The sequence below is a fragment of the Coloeus monedula genome (assembly GCF_965178545.1).
Source record: "Coloeus monedula genome assembly, chromosome: 7".
Taxonomy (NCBI): domain Eukaryota; kingdom Metazoa; phylum Chordata; class Aves; order Passeriformes; family Corvidae; genus Coloeus; species Coloeus monedula.
Window position 1 is genome coordinate 31,294,968 of NC_138787.1, and position 20,675 is coordinate 31,315,642.

Sequence of the window (20,675 nt, forward strand, 5' to 3'; positions counted from 1 at the left end):
CACAGAGTTTTCCACTACAAAAATTTAACAGTTGTTGAAAAAAACATGAGCAATAAAAGCACATTTACAATATTTTTTTTGTGGACTTTAAGAAGCACTAACAATTACTGAAAACAGCAGAAAGAGCAGCTGATAAGCAAGCAGCGTTAATTTTGTGCTGCTTCTCGTCCTGTGACTTCCACACCTCACCAAAGCTATTACACATGGCAGAGTCCCTGTCCTCCTCCCAAGAGATCTCTGAACAGCCTGAATCCACAGGATGCCAGGGATCAGCCAGGTCAGACTCTGCAGTTACTTCCCCACAAGTTTAACAGCTTGATTTTTTCCAAGCATTGTGTGGTAACAAGACAGCACTGACATCCAGTATTTTAATATCAATCACAAAATTACTGCCTCTGCTCAGCTGAAAGTAAACAAAGTTGTATCACTCACTACTGGGGTGCAGTATTGAATTGCTCCATTAAACTCTCATTACCTTTATTTCTCCAGGTTGCATTGCTCTGACACACAACCTCTGCCAGCACTGCAGACCACAGTAGCTGCCTGAACCACTATTAGTGATAAAAACCTGCTGGCACTTATTTGTAATCTTGGCATGACTGATACATGTCTAGCTGTTCATTATCATTATCCTCTATTTCATCCAGCTAAAGAGGTACAGGACCAAGGAGCCAACATCCAGAAGAGGTCTAACAACAAGGGTCACTCTACGAAAAAATCCATACCATTGCCATAGCAACTCCTGTGCGCTCTGGGTAACCACGACAACACTGCTGCTTCCCATCAAGAGATTCTTTTGGCAATGTCCAATCATCACCATGTCAAATTTTCAATAGTTACAGTACCTTGAACAGATCTCTCTTTAAAAAGCCTCTACGTCTGTGACTAACTTCAGAGACACAAATAACAACAGCTTCCAAAATTAAATCACTGAACTAAAACTACATCCTCTAACTTATCTTTTATGACACAAGAGGAGCTACTGCAAAGTGGAAGATACATCATAAGCCATGGAAAAAAACCCAAATGATGTGTCACTTTGAAACTGCACCAAGCGAAACAGAACTACTAAGCTTCAGTTCTCCAAATGCCATTGGGACAGGGGAGCTTTGCTTGCAACTTAAATTCAGACCCTTTATGGAAATTTAAAGAGCAAGGTGGGGTTTTTTGTTTTCTTTGAGCAACAAATATGGCCTAATCCTACTGCTTGAGGAAAAGTCATTCAGAGAAAACAGATGATTTTTGCAACCTGTGACAGCAATGCACATCTAGGAAATTCTGATGTTCTAGGCTGTTACATATTTCATTATGATCTGCAAGATATTTGATCTAAGAAACATTTAAATAAACTCTATTCAGTAAATAGCTGAGTGCAAAATGCTCAAAATGCTCTGCAAACATATTCTTTGTGAGACTACGATTTAATTTTCTCCTTCCTCAATTACTTGTCTATATTAGCATGAGGTTAATCTACAGCAGTCTTACTATAAAATGTCTGAAAAAAACCCAGTGCTCTTTTGCATCAACTCTGCATACTTCCTAGAATCTGCTAAAAGCAACCCCATGCAAACTTTCCCTGGATGTCCTTTACCTGTTAGTTTTTAAACATGCATACAGGTGAATAACTACCACTATAAGAATTACCATTTTTGTCTTTACAAAAAGGTATTTTTACCTAGATATTTTCTGTGAGATGTTGAAACTTGATAGTGTTATATTTCTTATACAGAAATCCAAAGACAATGATGCCAGCAGAGCACTTACAATGCACATTGCAAACAACACTCAACCCTTTAAGACAGTGAGATCGATCTCATTTCAAACAAACAAAAATGTTCTCACCGATGCAATTTGCCACCGTAGAAGGGCTTGGTGTGAAAGTTAATACTTGCAGAATACCCAGTTTTTGCACAGTTAATGTTGACTTTTCCTCCCAGCTCTACCCAGGGAACAGTTAAAATTGAGCGGGCATATGCGCAGGGCAGAGAGAACGTGTATTCTTCCCCATGTTCCAAGAGGTGTAAGACACCTGTGTGAAGAAACACAAGAATCTGTAAATCAGCACCACCTCAGAAAAGGCCAAACAAGTTGTTGAAACAAATAGCCAATACTACATCTGGTTACTTTTCCTCATAGCCCCTCACACAGAAAAAGAAAATTTAAAAAAAAACCCCAAACCCCAAAACCACAAAAGTAACATTTATTAGATTATAGGTAAAAACATTTTCCTGGGAAGTACTAACTTGAGTAATGGGTATTTAAGCTTCTTTTGGGAAAAGGCATTTATCCCAATAATATTGTTCCATAAAGTACAAAAACTGTGCTATGCATATACTTTTCAGTAGCACATATAAGGGCTGCTCACTCTCTTACTGATGGCTCTGGAGCACAGCAAGACAAGACTTATGCTGACAAAAGGAAGTAACAAATGAATCCCCTTAACTGCAGATCCTGAGGAAGGCTAATACTCCTGTTTTCTCTTCCTATAATACACCTTACCCAATCTCAAGACAGGTAGCAGAGACAATTCTCCTTACAGCATCTCTCTGCTAAGATAAACCCAATTCTTTCCTGACAGCAGTTTTTGCAATAAATGTCAGGAATCTCTTAAAATACTAGAATTTTTATTCAGCTTTCAGCTAAGTGGATTTGATTCCTATAAAGAACCCAAAAGCACAAGATCTGCCTCTTGCCCTCAGAAGAGCACAGCACAACGTCTGAATGCTGCCTGCCCCAGCCCATGCCTCTGGAGCACAGTACCCCTGGGTGCCTGACATCAGCACAAACAACATGGGAAATTCTGAAAAAAGTTATGATCTGATTTGAGAAAGATCCTGCAAGAGATATCAGCTTCAGAGATTACCTGTACAGCCAAAGATGTGCCTTTGACATACCCTGACATTCCCTTGGTCATTCCCTTGTTCAATGAGTAATTTACGTGCAAGTGCCTGGAATCCCCAGGTACTGGGCAATATACACATGGGACACAGAGTGGGAGAGGCTGTCTCATCTTGTGCAGTAAATACTCATAACTAAAGGGAAATTACAGTTTGAGGGCAGTTACCCTTCTCTGTCCCTAAAGGATCCCATTTTTCTAGTTAAAGAAAATCAAAACACGTATAGAAAGATTAAGTGCAATACATGGAAATGCAACATGACGTCTATTTAATAAATGTATGACGCAAATTAATTCACAAATACCAGTTTACATTGCAGAAACTGACCTTAGGTTTAAAAGGCAAAATTTTACTTCCAAATATAATTCTGATTTTTGGCAAAGCATAAACCTAATTATTTTCTTCTCCCATAGGAAAAGTTGCTGTTTACAATGACAACTTGTATCTTCAGAATATAACATCAAATTTGCCATCAAATTAACAGTATTTTAACAAATTTCTAAAATGAACAAAGGACAGAATTTGCACTTACCCTCACCAACCATTGTCACTCCTATTGACATTCCCAGGAATTTACTTTTTGTCCAGACGTGGGCATTGACACACATCTTCCGCTCGACACACTCAGCATAAAACCCTGAGACAGGAGGATGGTGGGACACTTGCTCAGCTACAAATTTCACCGTGTAATAGTCCGGCTCTGCTTGGCCTTCCGGATCTTTAGGCAGAGTTACTTGCTCCAAGGGGGAGTGAGCAGAGGAGTTGGTGCCAGCTTCGGTGGCCACGTCGCTCTTGGGCATCCTCCAGGAGCAGTGGAAGGTCTCCCCGATAATGGGATTGTAGGGCTTCTTGGCAATGGCTCCCTTGCGGCCCTCGTGGAAGGAGGTGAGGTAATACTCCACGAAGCGGATCATCCTCTCCTCGGGGCTGCCGCCGTTCGTGATGGACACGAAGAGATCGGGGTGGGACATGAAGTCCGCGTACATCTCCAGCAACGACCGCTTCTCTAGGATGAAGGTGGGAAGAACCACCTGAGAATAAAAGAAAAGCCATGAGGCTCTAGTAAGGAAAACAGAGACAGGCATTTTATAAGGGAAGTCCTTGGGAGGAGGATTCTGTGCTGTTTGGGACACCACACTTTCAGAGTGCACTTTCTTGTCCCTCATGTAAGATGTGAGCAAAAGACAGTGGTCAGAAGTTCCAGAAAAGCAATTTACAAGGCAATAAAAGCCCAATGAGTATTATTAAGAGTAAAGAGGTCAAAAGGGACTGAACACCAGTTAAAAAAAAAAAAAAACACAAAAAACATACAAGAGTTGCAAAGAGATAATGTGTCCCATATGCCTGTGAAAGAGAAAACAAGCATGAAGGAACTCAAACTATAGTAAACAAGGTTCAGAGCAGAAGTTAGGAAAGGTATGGTCTAATGGAGAAGAGAACAAGGAAGCTATACCAGCTCTGGAGAGCTTGGAGAATCTCTCTCAACACAGCAACTAGGACAAGCATCCATAAGAAGCAGCATAGTATGGGCTGAGCTTGTGCCTCTGAGCAGAGGTACCTTACACTCTCCCAGTTACATTCAACTCTATAAAAACCAACAATCCTGTCCTTCCTGAGCCAAGGGCAATGCCCTAGAGTGAAAGGCTGTGGATATCATCAGTGTTTTCCTTCTCTGCAGTGGGAACTAGCCTCACATAACTAACTAAACACACACAACTCACAGAACTAACTGTTGTAAACAGCAACACAGGGTGTCTCAGCCACAAGATCAAGACAATCCACTTAAATCAGCTGCATTCAAAGGGAAAAAGCACAGACATAAGACTTAATAGACATTCAAGTTAAACTGAATACACTTGCCATGTTGTTGCAACACCAACCTTGAGTACTAAGTGGTTTTTTACTTCAGTACCCTGATAATGAGTTAAGTACAATTCTAACAACTTCATTACCCATTTTGAAGCCAGGTTAGTCCACTTCAGTGATTTGCCTGCTATATATAAAGACAATTCTCCCCACACAGCCAAAAGTCACAACTGGAAAACAGGCTTAACAACTTGTTCCAACTAAGAGAAAAAGATATCCTAAATCCAATCTTCAATGTAAGTGAAAGAGTAACTTCATCAGTTTCTGGTACAGCAGCAGCGGTTTAAGGCTGACTCACAGACAGCAGGGCCTGTTCATATCACCTTTTCGTTTTCTCTCTCAAGTTGTGAAACAAGCTGCACAATACAAGTTTCTAGGGGCTATGTAGCTCGTGCTCAAAAAACATAGGGTTAAAAAAACATAATAATCCATAATTCCAAGAGAGAGTGTTTTTCTCATTCCATGCTACTGTAAAATCCATTTTCTGATTTCAAAGTGCCTAGTGCTTATGGCAAGAGGTCTTTACAGGAGTGAACTGAACATAAGCTGGTAGCAGCCTGCTCTTCCCAGATTTGCTGCCCAAGTTGTCTAATGGCACCTGAGCGTTAATTTTTCCAAGCTGCTTGCTTTTGAGTTCTGCACTCAAGTGTCAAATCCAATTCTCTCCAGTGCAACTTTTGTTCCTGCTTGCTTGTGAACAAACACAGAAATGAGAATAGGAAAGAGGCTTAAACAGGCATCTAAAGGTAAGGGGGAACCAAAAGAAAACTTCTATTCAGAAGCAGCATGCACACAGGTGTAGGGTTATACAAGCTGTGCGAAAAAGCATTATCAAGATAGAAAAGAAATCATGGAAGGAAAGAAGAAAGAGAAATACGAGAAGGCTGTAGAAAACAGCATGAAAAGACTAAGGTTCAAATACAGGAAAGAAAACACGCCATTACAGGAAAGGCAACAAAAACACGGTAGAAAACACAAAGAGAAGGTAATAAAAAAGATAGGTTTAGGTGAATGTGCTGACTATCTCAATCTGGGACATCAAATCTTGGGACCTGAAGTTGCTACTGGCCACAGTTTCATACTAAACTCCATACTGTTCAATACAGGAGCTGAGTTTTAAATGATACTTCACTTTTACTGCAGCCAGTCTTCACACTTCAGTTACTTACTCTTGTTAAGTCCATGCCAAGTTTCAGCTGAGACAAAAGGTGCAAGATAACACTGCGCTGCTCTTCCACTGCTCCTAGATCATCTTCTTTATCGTCACAGATATCCTCTAGCTCCTCATCTGGATTTATTTCTTCAGGTTCCTGGAATAAGAGCCATAGGCTTAGCTCAAAGATGTTAACTGGCCAGACAGTATTCAAAAAGGACTTAATATTGTATTTAACTGTCCATGTATGAAAAAGGCTAAATAAACCCCTGCAGAGGGCTACGCAATGGAATCTACTCCCAAGATAAACAACAGCTGAAGAATTTGAATGGATATGAAGATAACTCAGTGCAGATTCCATCTGGAGGATTCAGGCTCAGATTTCTCACCCTCTCCCACACGGGTCATGGAAAAAAAGAAAAAAAGCTTAAAAGAAATTCCTGTAAGTTTTGTGAGTTCACAGAATGTCAAGCATCTAACACATACACAGAAACAACAAAGCAAAAGCTAGAAGCAATTCCAAACACCTCAGTAACCCCTTTCACCTCCACACTACTTCAGCCTTTCCAGTGTTGCCGTCACTACTCCAAAGGCTGTATCAGACTGTAGTTCCAAGTTCCTTGACTACCATCCTGCCTGGTATCTACAGGCTGCTCCTCACAAGCATTATCATGTTGCTGTGAGTGCAAATATATAACAGTGAAAGAAAAAAAGTAACTTGGAGTAGTTTCATAAAACAAAACCCCACACATACAAACACTGCAGGTGCCGGTGTCTGTGTAACTAAAGCAGACAGACTGGAAATTTTATCAGCAACGATTTAACAACCACCACATCACAAGCAGAAAGTCAAACACTTCAGGCAGAAGGGATGGTGGCATTCCTAGGGCTCTGAGCTGCATCCTCCTGGGGCAAGCAGCTGGAGGGAGGCAGATGCAGAAGGTAGAGGCACTGAATGCCATGGGAAGGCAGCAATATGCCTCTGCCTAAGCAAAGCCCTTTGTCCTGAAGCAGCTGCCCCGGCCCAAAGCAGATTTATGAACACTCAACCACCAAAAACAGGGGGCCAAGCCCTCACACAGAGCTCAAATCCTGATGACAATTGCAGTATCACAGAGGTGACTCCTTTCCAAGGATGCTATGCTGATCTGCTCTCAGAAATAAAAGTTGAAAATACCTACAGGGAGTGATAACACCACTCATACCTCAAACACATTAAGTACTCAAACTGTGGCTTGCTTAATTATTGAAAGGAAGGAATTAAGCGATTTAGTTGAAAGCTCCTAGTTTTGTTTCATCTTTTCTTTTTTTAACTTAATAGTAACTACTCTGACCCATTTAAAAATCTATAAACTATAGCAACTGAAAAAAATCTTTTCCATTTTGATCTTGCTCTAAGACAGCCCAGTGCTATTGCAGAGACATAAACCAGCACATTATCTTTTCACAGTGACACAGTCTCAGCCAAACAACTGTTTGAAACCAACTAGGATAAAGAGGATGTGATTATGATTTTCTAGCTTAGTTAGGAAAACATGTTCTTCATCATAATCCCTGCTGGTTTTTTACTTCAGTGTTTTGCAATTCAAATCCATTTTGTCAGCTATAATGATACAGACTGTAGCTGATAATGATACAGACTGTAACTGTATTTCAAACGCATTAAGCCATCCTGCAGTCAAATAATGAGAGTTGTTCAGATTAAGAAAAACAGATGCAACAAGACGTAGAAAGAAAGGGAGATGTAATAGCTGAAAACCAGCAATTTCGTCTTTTGTCTACTTAGGCAGTTCTTCTTGGGCCTATTTTGAGAGTGTCATGAATTTCAGTTAGGCAGTATTCCCTTGCATTTTATTTTAGATAAGTAAATAATGAAGTGCAAAAAACCTATTTCAATGCCTTGCATTACCACCCCAATTGGCTCCCTCCACTTGACAGCAAGTTACATAAAGCAGCAAAAATTTCTTGAATAAACAAGGTAGAGAGTTTCATCTACTGCAACTGTCCTCACTTCTCCTCCTACACAGCTAACCAGTAGTATGAGAATAGCTGTCACTAAATCATTTTCACATAATACGATTGAAACATTTACAGGTATTCCTCCGAATAATTCCCCACAGAAATGGGATGTTCACATTACCTTACCCTTGTTAGCTGGCAGGGCTCTGCAATGGACTGCTCTTCTCTGACAGATGCTGGCTTGTTTATCTCTGCTGGGAAATTCTGAGCTGCTCCATTTTTGAAGTGGTTTGCCAGAGAGATCTTCGGTTCCAACCAACTGATTGTGGTTCCTGAAGCAAAGGAAAGTTTGCGTTGAAACTTGCTCATCCTCTCCAGGGTCAGTAAAAAGCAGTTTCCAAAAGAAGAGCTATTTTTAATGGAATAAGCTGAAAGCAGCCAATTCCTCCTGCAGCCAATGCCTCCAGCAGCCACTAAACAAAGGTGGTGCAATGAGACACCACCTTCAGTGATCATTAGCACAAACACTGGGATTGGCGAGCTGTAATACATGCAACTTGGACTGGAGAAACTAGTTGGTGTCATGAAAAGTGTAATCAGACACTACAGGAGGAACCCAGTATCATGGGAATGTTAAGCAGCCCTTACACTTTTCTTTAACTGGTACCAAAATAAAAAAGGGCAGCTTTCCACTTATCAGCTTCTAAAACTCAGCTCTGTTCTAGACTAAAAAGACCTAAAGCAGAAGTTTTGTTGCCAGTGTGTTCTCTGGAGAGGGTGCTTGTCCTTTCTCAGCTGCAGAGAAGGCAGGCACACACTGTTGAATAAATAATAGCTGTCCAAAAAAAAAAAAAAAGAGCTGCAGGGTTTGGAAAGCTATTACCCACCTGATGATTCCGGCATCTCTAGTTACTCCCAGTTAATTTATCAGAACAGGTCAGGTTCCTCATTAATAATACAAATGTTCCATTCTTTTTCAAAGGGTAATAATGTACAGGTGATTCCAATCAGTTTTCACTGAAGAATACACAAACTGACAAACCATCTTGGGTGGATTGCAAACACAGAAATTATTAGGAAATTCTGAATTTCTACCACCCGATAGCAGTTCCCTGTGCTATACTAAGACACCTATACTAAGGTGTCTGCTGTCTCTTCCCATATGATACACAATCCTTTATTACCAGACCCCTGTTACCTGCAACTAGGTCACATCCTCAACCACAACAGGCACAGTAAGCTTAATTCAGATAAACAGCAGCATTTCTACCAGGAAGACAGTGGGGCAGGAAAAAGTTACTATTGAGACAAGACAACTTTTCCACAGCAAGGTAGCTTATTTTCATCATCCATTACTCATTAATTCACTACATCCTAAGAAACAAGAATTCCTGACCACACTAAACTTAAGCTATTTACACAGAAGTGTCAAAGAAGTCAAAAAGTAAGATGCTCAGAATGTCATTGTCACACCTTTTTGAAAAGGTTTTACTTGTGTTTAAAGCCTCCTCATGACACCTGCTTTCTAAGCTGTAAATTTCAACACACTAATCTCTAACTGCATGTTCTAAATTGCATTTAATCCACACTCACTTGCCTCTGTACTATCTTGAATTTAACCCACAGCATCCCTTTTATATTTTCTATCAGAAACCTCTAGAATAACCTTATTTATTACACTCTGTTTACTTTTTGCTGTTTGCAGGGTATTTTTGAAAGATTTGAGCTCCCAGCTGTGTTTTAGTCTTTGTGAATGGACAAGATACCACCTTAATACTTCTCTTCCACTGGAAAAGCATATACAAATCTGCTCTTAGCTATTTTGCATAGGCACAAGCCATTCTCTTTACTTGTGACCTCTTCCTCCCCTAAAGTCTTCACCCAAATTCTTTTTCAACAGTTGTCAGCACTTCCCCTCTGCTACAGGGCAGACCTCTTGAGTTTTCACTTCCTACATTTTTCTTCAAGAGTTGCAAATTGTTGTTGCACAGCACTTTTGACTTGAATTTAGGAAAAGTTAATGGGTGGAACTTTCTTGTTCATCTTTGTGATTCACAATACACTTTGATATGTTGGGGCAGTATTTTCAGTCTTCTGCTTTTTTTCTTTTTTTTGTTTGTTTGGGGGGGGGAGCAGGGTTTGTCATTTAACGATCTATAGCAAACTGGCACTCTTACATAATTTCTAATCCTTGGTTTTTAAGCCTGGCTCCAGCAGCTGAACCAGAAGGATCCCTCCTGAGTCAAGAGGAGAAATCTAAGCTAAATGGATTTAAAAAAAAAATTTAAGAAGTTCTTGGCAATCCTTGAAAGGAACAAATGTATTACAGTGTCTCTAGAAAGGCCACAGCAGGGGAGGAGATGGAAGGCTGCAGAAAGACACAAGCATTCTTTTAATGGTCTCTTTTTAACTCTGGCCCCAGTATCCAATCTGCTGATCCTCTCTTCTCCATCCATCTCCCTAGGATATCACTGGAAATCTTCAAGATTTGGACATGTTCAAGCAGTATTTTTAGATCTGGCCATTAACAAGCAGATACCAACTGAATAGCAATCAGCGAACTAAGCTTTTCCCTGCACGGTTTAAAAAACTAAAAACCTACACCACTTGTCAAAAAGACCCCAAACCAAAACTGTCTTCTTAAGTTATTACAGTGGTGCTCATTGGACCCTACTTATGTCCCCAAACACAAGTCAAAAAAGCCATACCAGTAGTGCATATGTGAAAATGCCAAAACAAAGACACTTCTGATGTGCACCTCCCACAGTTATGCATTAACAGTCAAAAAATTCACAGAGAATAGGAAGAGTTCTTTCAGCATAACTTCAGAGTTCAGACAAACAGCTCATGAGTTGCCATCCAGTTTTTTTGTTTTAAAATGAAATTTTGAACTGAAATACAGCAAAAAACTTAATTCAGTCTATTCACATATTCTCTTTTAATGCCTCTGGTGATTTTAAAATCACAAACACTTTTTATATAGTTTTAACACTTTTATATAACTTTTTTTTTCATCTTTGAAGCTAAATTAATTACAGCTCTGAAATAATATGCCCTGGAAAAGCAGGCACCACAAATATGAGAGGAATATGGGACAGATAAGGGGAGAGACAACTTCTGTGTGTACTTTGTTACCTACTTACTATATCTACTGATCAGTTGTGCAGGAGAAGCATTTGAAAATCCTGTAAAGCTCACAAAAACCCACAAAGTGAACACATGAAAAAAAGGCACAATAAGATGCCAAAGAATTTACAAACAACCACAACCACATTCAGCTCCATACACTGACATGAATCAGGTAGAACAATTCCACTAAGCTCTTACTTGCATAGAAGTGATCAATTGTGCAGACATAGCAACATACTTGTCTGCTGCCTGTGAATGCACAGATTCCACACACATGAGCAGTAGGGTTTGGGGGGGGTTTGTTTGTTTGTTGGGGTGGTCAGCTGTTTATTGAAAGAGATTTTCTGTTTTTCTCAACCTTTAACCAATTTTCATTGGCTTACAAGTCCATTCTGGCCTCAGAATAGAATACACTTGTCTTCAGACCATGGTTCAGACTAAGACAGTAACTCAAAACAAGAATGCTGATATTTAAACAGTATTAGTAACAACCAGTGCAAATTTAGAGTATTGTATTTTAATGCTTAACTAGAAATGGAAGCTACACACATGTAAATACTTAGAATATGTATTTAGTGTGCAAAAAAATGATCAAAAAAGCATGACATTTGACAGAGATGTAGTGGACACTACATGCCCTAGAATCTGCAATCCCCTACAATTCCCCCTCCACTGTTACTGTTCCTGAGTAGCCAGTTACATCCCAAAGGCAGCCTTCTTGTTGGGGTGCCTTATGTAGTTTATTCTGTTGTGAGATGTCGTACAACAATTAGATGTTGCATTTATACAGCTGCTGACATAGACTTCTTGATAGAATAAATGATTAAATAAAATATATACAACATGAACAGAGTTCCACCCAACACAAACAAGTTGGTCTCTGGAAAAATTCACAAGCAACCAGGCAGTCAGCAGTTTCCTTTGCCCATGTGAAATTGCATTTAGTGGAACGAACATTTTTGCAAGAAGGAAGGGGTTTGTATTTGTTACAGAGTTCTGCTCTCTGTGAGCACCTATACCCACCTGCTGGTAAGGATCCCTTCTGTTGAGAAGCATGTTGTAACTGGAGAATATGGAAACAGTCATTTAAGCAGTTCATGGTCGCCATGGAAGTTGCTTTGAGCATCAATAGGTCTTGATCCAAGGATGTAAGGTGACCGGAGGCAGGAAGGCATTCTATGCTCCTGATCAAGTCTCTCTGTTGGCCCTCAGCCTGAGACATCATCTGTCAAACAAAACAGTCACTTATCAGGTGGTAGAAGTGTTGGGTGATACGTGTTCAGCTGTGCACACAGAGGATCCCAAATGATTTTAGGACAATAATAAAACTACAAGGCAACAGCTATATGTAAAATTAACTGTACTTACGAGAACTACTACTACTACTACAGAGTCATTAAATGAACGATGAATTTACCCACAAAAATACATGGCACTTTATTAACAAGCCAACGAATATCAAAGCGACTTCAAAATAAAAAGCAAAGAGGAATTTGAACATGATACTTGTTGCAGTAAATATCAAACGGTTTCATGCCTAGTTGATAGGGATGGGGAGGAACCCTACATGCACTCTGTGTGAGAAGTAACTAAGCTCTGTGCTCTGCACAGCCTGGAACAGGATCTACTGTCTGTGTGTATCAAGACTCCCTATGAGCAGAAGTGCGGTACTCCAACAGAAAAGACCTCTATTCCTCATTTTGGCTCAAACCATACAGGATCCTCATTTATTATCTGCACTGACACCACACTGATTATCACTATCTCAGCATTTACTTTGCAGGGAGGGAAGAAAAGCCAGCAGGATTTTCACTTTCATTATGTGTTCAGATTGCAGCTGTCCTGCCCTGTTGTCATTGTTCCACTTGCTCTCCCCCAAACTCCTTTCCTCCTTCACACAGAGCTCCACACCCCTAAATCACGGAATCTGCAACAGCACATCCGCCCACATGAGGTACAGGGGGGCAAAGCACAACAGCCATCAAGCAGCACCTTCCTCTTTATACTCACAGAAACAAAATATTACCTGATTTTGAATCACAGGGATGAAGGTAAATTCCTACATATGCTAATCCCCCTTTCTGGGGAGGAACAACAAACAGCATCCATCTAACTGGACAGCACTACTCTGCACCCATTATGTGTTCTGGCAGTTAGGTAAATGTAAGGACAGATTGATTTAGCAGAGCAGCAGCAGAATTTCTTTAAAGAATCCTTAAAGAATAATGCATTTAACTGCTATGGCACTACGTAGCTTTTTCACTACAATTATTTAATTCCCAATCCTAGCAGTATCTGACTGACTCTTTTTTTCAGTACTACTACCTGCAATCCCTTCCAGGAACTGCTTTTAAGATTTTATACAATACTTAAGGAACATGTATTCATCCAAGTTCATAGTATGTGATCTTTGGAACTGTTAAGGGCTTGGCTCCATGAAGATGTGAATTCACAGAGCATTGGCTCTTTAAAAGTGGTGTTAACTGTGCAGAGCCAGCCTTAGCATATCCCAAGAGCAACAGGACAGGAAGCTACTAAAACATTTAGTTATATATAGCCTTACCTATGCAAACACACCAGCTGCTATCACAACATGTGTCTCATTTTTCTCCAGTCACAAACGTGATAAAAGCCTTTGAGCGCAGTTTTTTTCCAACTTTGAAAAAGTGTGTTGGCTTAGAAAAAACCCCACACAAAACCCCCACAGATAATTAGTTGACAAATCACCACAATCCTTCTGGTGACCTTTACTGTTAGTAATTCACCGTGTGGTAGGCCCCAAGCACTTCATTCCAGGATCAGGCCAGTCAATAGGACAAGCCATGCTATGCTTAGCTATGAAGTTCAAATAGGCACATCTTCCCTTTCAAAGAACACATTTTCAACAGTCCTAAGGCTTTTCATATTTATACACTCAGCTTTGGAAAATAAACAAAAATAGTGCCAGGAGAAGAAAAGCACAGTAACTAAAAATTCAGAATCTAGGAAAAATACACAGGCTATTGTTCTCACTTTGCAAACACACACACGTGCATTTAGTGCAAGTTAGCAAAAAGATCTTCTTAAACCTCCTGCTTTGCATGGTAACCAAGTCAGCATCATGACACATATTCAGCCAAGAACAAGAGGCAGTCAAAAGGAAAGGGACTGACAGAAGACCCAGTATAGTGCAATTCATGGGGAAATCAAAAAAGGTCACAATGCAGCAGATCCTTTGAAAAAAGTTGCTCTTCCCACAGCTTTTCAAAAAGAATTTTTGAGTATTCGAGCTGTGCGATGCTCAGGGGTAACAGGCACGTCCCTGCTCTTCAGTATTTTAACCATATCTAAAAAAAGGTAGGCATTCTATCTAATGAGCATTTTAACTATAAAAAGGCAAGCAAACTAACATTCAGAAAAGCCAGTACTACTGAGGATTCTTCATCTGTACAGGTCAAAAGTTTTTAAGTTCATAAATAATCATGCAGTAGCAATCAAAAGAACATGAATAGCTTCCTGTGCTCTTTGCAATGCCAAGAAAAGTCATTCCACTTCATCCCAATTAGAGGATGCAAGCCACTGCTTCAGTGCTCCAGCTCACACATACTCCTCTTTCCTCCCTGAAATTCTGAATGCCATAATGATGTTTGAAAATTCAAAAAGTGAAAAAGCCATTTCTGAAACATTTTTATTTTCCTGAGTACCTGGCAGGACTTCACATGTCTCTGCATTAGCACTATAGGAGACTTTACTGCTCTAAGAGGATAAAACCAGGATGGCAGCAATTACCCTTTTGCAAGACATCTGCAAGAACAGTCTGCTGTGGAGAGAGATTCAGAGACTCTAAGGTTTAAAGAGGCAGTCACCTTGTGTAAACTACTGAATAATTACACCTTATCATTGTTCCTGATATGAATCAAGGAACAATGACAGCATGCCATACCAGTGAAAGTATCTGCAACACCCATTTACCTGGGAACTTACTGGAGTGCTCAGCCACATATTTTAAGGTTAATGAGGCTCACAATACACAGCACTCTTCTATGCTAGTTTGTCAAAGTTCAGTTTCTAGCAATTCGTCAATAGAACTCCACACTTCCTACATCTTTATTTGCTAAATTAAAAAGCCCTCCATCTGGAACTTATTTTTTCCAAGACATGTATCACACCACACTAATTACAGTTAACATTAAAATGCTTATTAACATCAATGCTACCACTAAGTAACACAGGTTTGCAATGTACTCTTTCGATAGGCAAGATCCATCCTGGAAATATTTGCAAGTTAAAATCAACCAGTAGTCAGTCTGTTCTGTCAGTCAATATGGAAAGGTAATTATTTCTGGGTTTTTCTCCTAAAACACACTACACCTGAATATACAGTGAAAAAAAAACGGGCTTCTGAATTGCTCTCTGTTCAGTCACACCCATCCCTAGACAATTTGTCTAAATGAATCAACATACCAGAAAGTGGTATTAGCATTCTGAAACACCAGTCATGACCAACTTCTCCTTTGTAATAAGGGATACAAGCACAGCTTAGTCAGTTCTTCTGTAGCTTGACATGGGAAGAAAAGTGTGTAATAGTATCATAGTACGTGATGTTATATCCCTTAAGGATATTCCCCTGTCACCTGTAGCGCTACGACTTGCAAGGATGAGAGCATGGTTCTACCTTCAGCATCAGGATACTACTGCAGAGTACAAAAATCACAGAATATACACCATGTACTTCTACAATCAGCCAGGGCAAGTTACTTTTCCTCACACAGCTGTGCTAACAATAGCTAAGGACATACTGACAATTTACCCAACTAAGAACAGCAGGTTTCTCCACAACCTTACAAATACCACCACGGCTCTCTCAAAAAACTGTAAGGCAATTCAAAGCATACAAACCTCTCTAACATCTACAAGGTGATCTGGCTGCATAATGGGAACTCTTTTTCCAGTTGGCAATCTGTGATGTCCAACATTGAAGAAGGAAACTGCATTTTGACTGGGTCTTCTCTGCACACCAGGAGAGTTGGCACTTCCTTGGGATGCAAGAGAGAAGCTGCGAGATTTCAGAGGAGGGTTGTTCTAGTGAATAAATAAGCATATTAAGAAATGTTTACAATTAATTCTAATAACCAGCAAATGTTCTAATGTGAAAGATATAGCAGAACAGTTCCATTTTTAATTTTTTATAGAGCAAGGAAAGATGGCAAAGCCCTAATAATGCACTAGTAGCAACTGCTAAATATTGTGCACTGTCTGCTTCTACCTGCCCTGTTTTACAGTCTAATTAAGAACAATCTGTGAAATTAGATTGATCAGTAAGTATCATTTCTCTGACTTAAAGATGAGTCCTTGATTTGCAACAGTACCAGAAACTGACTCCTAACAGATCCTGCAAGGATAGAGCTGACATTTAAGAGAACTGAATTTCATTCAGAGCTATTAATTCAACTTATCTCTTACGACAAAGCAAGCTACAAGATGTTGATTATAACTTAAAAGCAAGATTTTAATCAGGTATCAGAACAGGTGTTATGGGAACCAGGAGGTTCTATAAAATACACTATATGCATACCCACCACATGGCTAGCAAATGGAAACAACAGTACTCAGATACAGTGTTGAGGACTTGCTTCTCAAAGCTGGGAACTCATCCTAAATTTATTTCTGGGCTGCTGAGTGGTTTTTAGAAAAAAAGCAAGGGGTTAAAAAAAAAGGGAAAAAAAGGGGGAAAAAAAAGTAAAGCTCCCAAAATGGAAGGGCTTCAATAACACTGAAATTGTATTGCAACTACTTCTACCACCAGCCTAAATGATTTTTGCCCATAAGAGCATCAGTCATACCTTTCCAATAGCTTCTGTGTGATGCTGTGTGCATATCTGTAGCCTGCTAACCCAGTGCTGCCGCTCTTTAGCATCAGTAGCTAATAAAAGCAAACCAAACGGATTCTGTTAATGAAGACATTACAAAGTATGGGCAAAAAAGGCTGCTTAATTCTTAAAAAGCACAAGACTTTAACAGTGCAAAGTAATTTATTTTTAATCTAAAACTTGTTTGCCTGTAATAACTACAACATCAAATCAAGTTGAACATAAATAGTGTACACTTTTTTCGTTCTGTATGCTATTTTTAGTATTACAAAACTGATTTTAAAACATCAACAAACCATAACTGCTCCCACAAATACTGTAATCTAACAACATGAAACGTTTTCCTGGAATAAGAGTAAGGTATCCCAAATTAGAAAATTACAGCAAGTCTTCAAGGGAAGAAACACTCAAAGTTATTAGCCTAGATTTCTGCAGCCTACAAAATCAGAGAATGGGCTTTTATAACCACCATAAGGTGGCTAACAAACCGAATGTTAGGAATAATTGAGTTCTCTGTGAGCATCACCACAGTATTGCTATCTACAATGATTTAGAAAACTTTGAATCAGTACAATTTAAGGACACTATATATGAAGATTAAACCCCATTCTACACATATGAAGTTCATAGTCTTCTGAAGGTCATCAAACCCAAACATTATGGAACTATCCATAAGTACAGACCATTTCTAGCTGAACAGTGCAATGGAAGTTTTGCACATAATTTTCATGGCAGCACTTTGCCAACCAGGTTCTCTCTCTTTGGCCCTGCAGCCAAGCCAAGCCCCAGGTGAGAGCCAGGACTGTCCTCTAGTGGAAGGATCCCCTGCCCAAGAATCCAGGTCCTACCTCTTAGTTTATACTGCTCCCCACTGGCAGCATTGACTGTGAAGGTGTGAGAGTCTTCATCACTGGGTGAAATGACAGCCCCAGCCAGCTGCAGGGTACCTCTGGGCTTCAGATGTCTAGACTGCTCATTCACAAAGTACTCCAGCAGGCCAGCATCATTGTTTAACACAAAAAACCTGCAAGGATAACAAAGCAAATACACTAAATAATACCAGCTCCTTTTCCTTTTTTCGGGCAGGTGGTGGTACTGGGAGAATTCAATACTTTCATTACAAGTTGGCACAGATGGGATTGGGACTGAAAGACTTGTGTCAGGACAACCCTAAACATATGAATTATGTCCCCAAGATAGCACAAAAATTAATATCTTGGCATTTTTTTTTCCCAGAGAGCAGGGACTGCACAACAGAATAATGTGTCCACAGAAGAACACTATCGCAAGATTTTGGGAATCAGAAATGATGCCCTGAATCATTAAGGCTTAATAAATCCTTAAACTACATACAGTAGAACAGCCCCAGATACAAGAGAGTTGAGATGCAAAACCATGAAACTGAAGCAATTCCAGATTTTTTTCTCAAAAAGGGACGTGGACATTATGCTTCAACTTCCACTTGAGTTTGATGATGAGTATATTGACACGAGTCACCGCACACCAGAGGCAGCACAAGTGACACAGGGTGGTACACTATGGGCTTGTCACTCCAATATTAATTTGGTTGCACTGCGCTGCTCTAGGAACAGCATTAAACAAGAAACCTGACCAGAGAATTTCACCTGACAGAAAATCAACTTATTCCAGGGGAGATGACATCCTGGGGAAAGGGAGAAGGCTGCTTGAGCTTGAATTTACAGTCATGAAGTTTTAATTTTTTTAAGTGATAGCATTATTTGGCACCAAGGGGAAGACTCATCAGAAAACACAAAGACAGTATTTTTTAATGGAAAAGGAGAAAAAAACTAATGCTTTTTACACATGCAAACAGTGATAAGCCACTATATGAGTTAAGTGCTTTATATTGCCTGTGCCTTTTCTATATTCATGCCTTAATACAAATACTATTCATCTACATATTAGCTTAATCTATACTGAGAAAAGCATAAGATTCTTGCATAAAGTTTGTCTACTAGAAAAAGGGAAATCTAAGCATTATTAAAAAAATGGAAGCATGTTCATTTGGATGCTGCAGAAACCAATATTACTAAAGAGCACTATGAAAGACTTACCGGTATTGCCAACCAGTGACAAGATTGGTGTATTTCATCAGGTAGCCATAAATATTTTCCATGTGATCGCTATCAAAAGAGAGAAAAAAGCAGTCAGACCATACCAAACACATTTTAGATCTTCCCAGCTTCTGACCATCTTTATCTAGTCTCAGAAGATGAATTTTCATGTTCATTTTTAGAATGGCACTATCAATTTAATAAAGCTACACTTTAAAGATTTTCCAGCTTTGTTCCTAATATAATTTCTTACAAAAATTTAATCAGACTTACTAAATTCCAAATAATTTCAAACCATAATTAGCTGCACCGATTCAACAGGCACTTCTGGACACATTTTTACAAGTTTCAGGTAATTAAAGATTTAGAATGCACGCTGCTTCTGGTTCCTGCTCGGTCTTCAAAACAAACTTTGTACTCCTGAACAAAATTCATTTTCACTAGCTTATTAACAGACCCTTGATCACAGTCACCAACCTAAACAGTCTGTAGCTATTCCTACATCAGTGCGGTGTTATTAATCCTTCCTGTCCAGCACCTTTCCCCCTACACAGTCATGCTCCAGAACAGATGTTCTACAGAACACAACATCCAAGTGCAGCTCACATCAACATATTCTGAAATCTAAACCAGAAGCCAAAACACCTCCTCCTCTGGCCTGACACAAAAATCCAGTAGTTTCTCCTTCAAAGATTCAACTTGCAACAACCACCAAAAATGAGATCCATCAAAGGCATTTGGCATGGAAACTTAATATCACTATAGGCAAAATACACTACCACTTCTGAAAATCAATTGCCCTAAATAAGGCTTACAAGTACTATGGCTACAAATTACTCACTTTAAGACCACAGTTTAAAGACCCACTTTATGATGTACATTCCCATAAATCTAGAAATGTCACCTCAATGCCCTCACCTCTTCCAGTAGGGCATAATCCTACACTGAAGAACACACTCTTGATAGACAATTCAGGTCCAGCACAAGGAAAAAAGCTCCTATTATTACAATGAAGAATTGAAACAATGACCCAAATATCAGACAGTATTTGCCTCTTTCAAAGAAATTTGTGTCTAATCTCATTGAGATTTTAAATTAAAAATTCTGTAGGTTGTAGTATGTTGAAGATTAAATGAAATTATTCAAAGTTCATTGGAGCAGCAGCAATCTGTCTTGGTTGTTAAATGGACAAAGCAGGCCCATGTCAGCAAAAGGGGAAAGGTGGGGCAAACAGGACTGTGAGAGCCAAGGGATCATCCCCATCAGTGGGTTTTGGTTGCAAACATAATTGGGCTAAGTATTGGGGTAAATTCCAAATAAAACCTGAAGCTGCTGTCTACACCTCATTTATAGATACTATCACCAGATTAATCAGAAATCGGACAGTTTGATAAATATAACATTTTACACTGTTTCATCCTAAAGGAAGCCATTTAGGGTGACACTAATGAAAACAGCCACAGAGTAAATCACTGCCTTTCAGTGATACAAGAATGTACATTTTTTGAAGAAAAAAACCCAAGCTGCTGATTTTTAATGTTACTTTTAAAAGCAAAAATATGTATTCTAGCTATTACAGCAGCAATCAGTATTGCAGTAATATCCTGCAATGGAGAGCAGCCAGCAGGACTATCTAGGAATTTAATTTCTAATAGCTCATTAAGTGGTGCTACAGATAAAAATAAAACCAAAGAGAGCAGAGGGTGTCATATATTTTAAACGTACAGACAGAGAAGCTAAAGGAGAC

The 20,675-nt window shown here is 39.5% G+C and overlaps 1 protein-coding gene across 1 annotated transcript in view; it reads right to left on the bottom strand.

Annotated features, from left to right (window-relative positions):
- Positions 1-20,675, bottom strand: part of OSBPL11 (oxysterol binding protein like 11) — a 39,997-nt gene that overhangs the window by 5,998 nt on the left and 13,324 nt on the right. The window contains exons 2-10 of the mRNA XM_082285173.1: positions 18,929-18,997; positions 17,702-17,877; positions 16,827-16,906; positions 15,883-16,065; positions 12,028-12,229; positions 8,062-8,207; positions 5,933-6,073; positions 3,430-3,928; positions 1,843-2,029 (exon numbers count right to left, since the gene is read on the bottom strand). Of these exons, the coding sequence (XP_082141299.1) occupies positions 1,843-2,029; positions 3,430-3,928; positions 5,933-6,073; positions 8,062-8,207; positions 12,028-12,229; positions 15,883-16,065; positions 16,827-16,906; positions 17,702-17,877; positions 18,929-18,997 (1,683 nt within the window). The remainder of the gene's footprint in view (positions 1-1,842; positions 2,030-3,429; positions 3,929-5,932; positions 6,074-8,061; positions 8,208-12,027; positions 12,230-15,882; positions 16,066-16,826; positions 16,907-17,701; positions 17,878-18,928; positions 18,998-20,675) is intronic.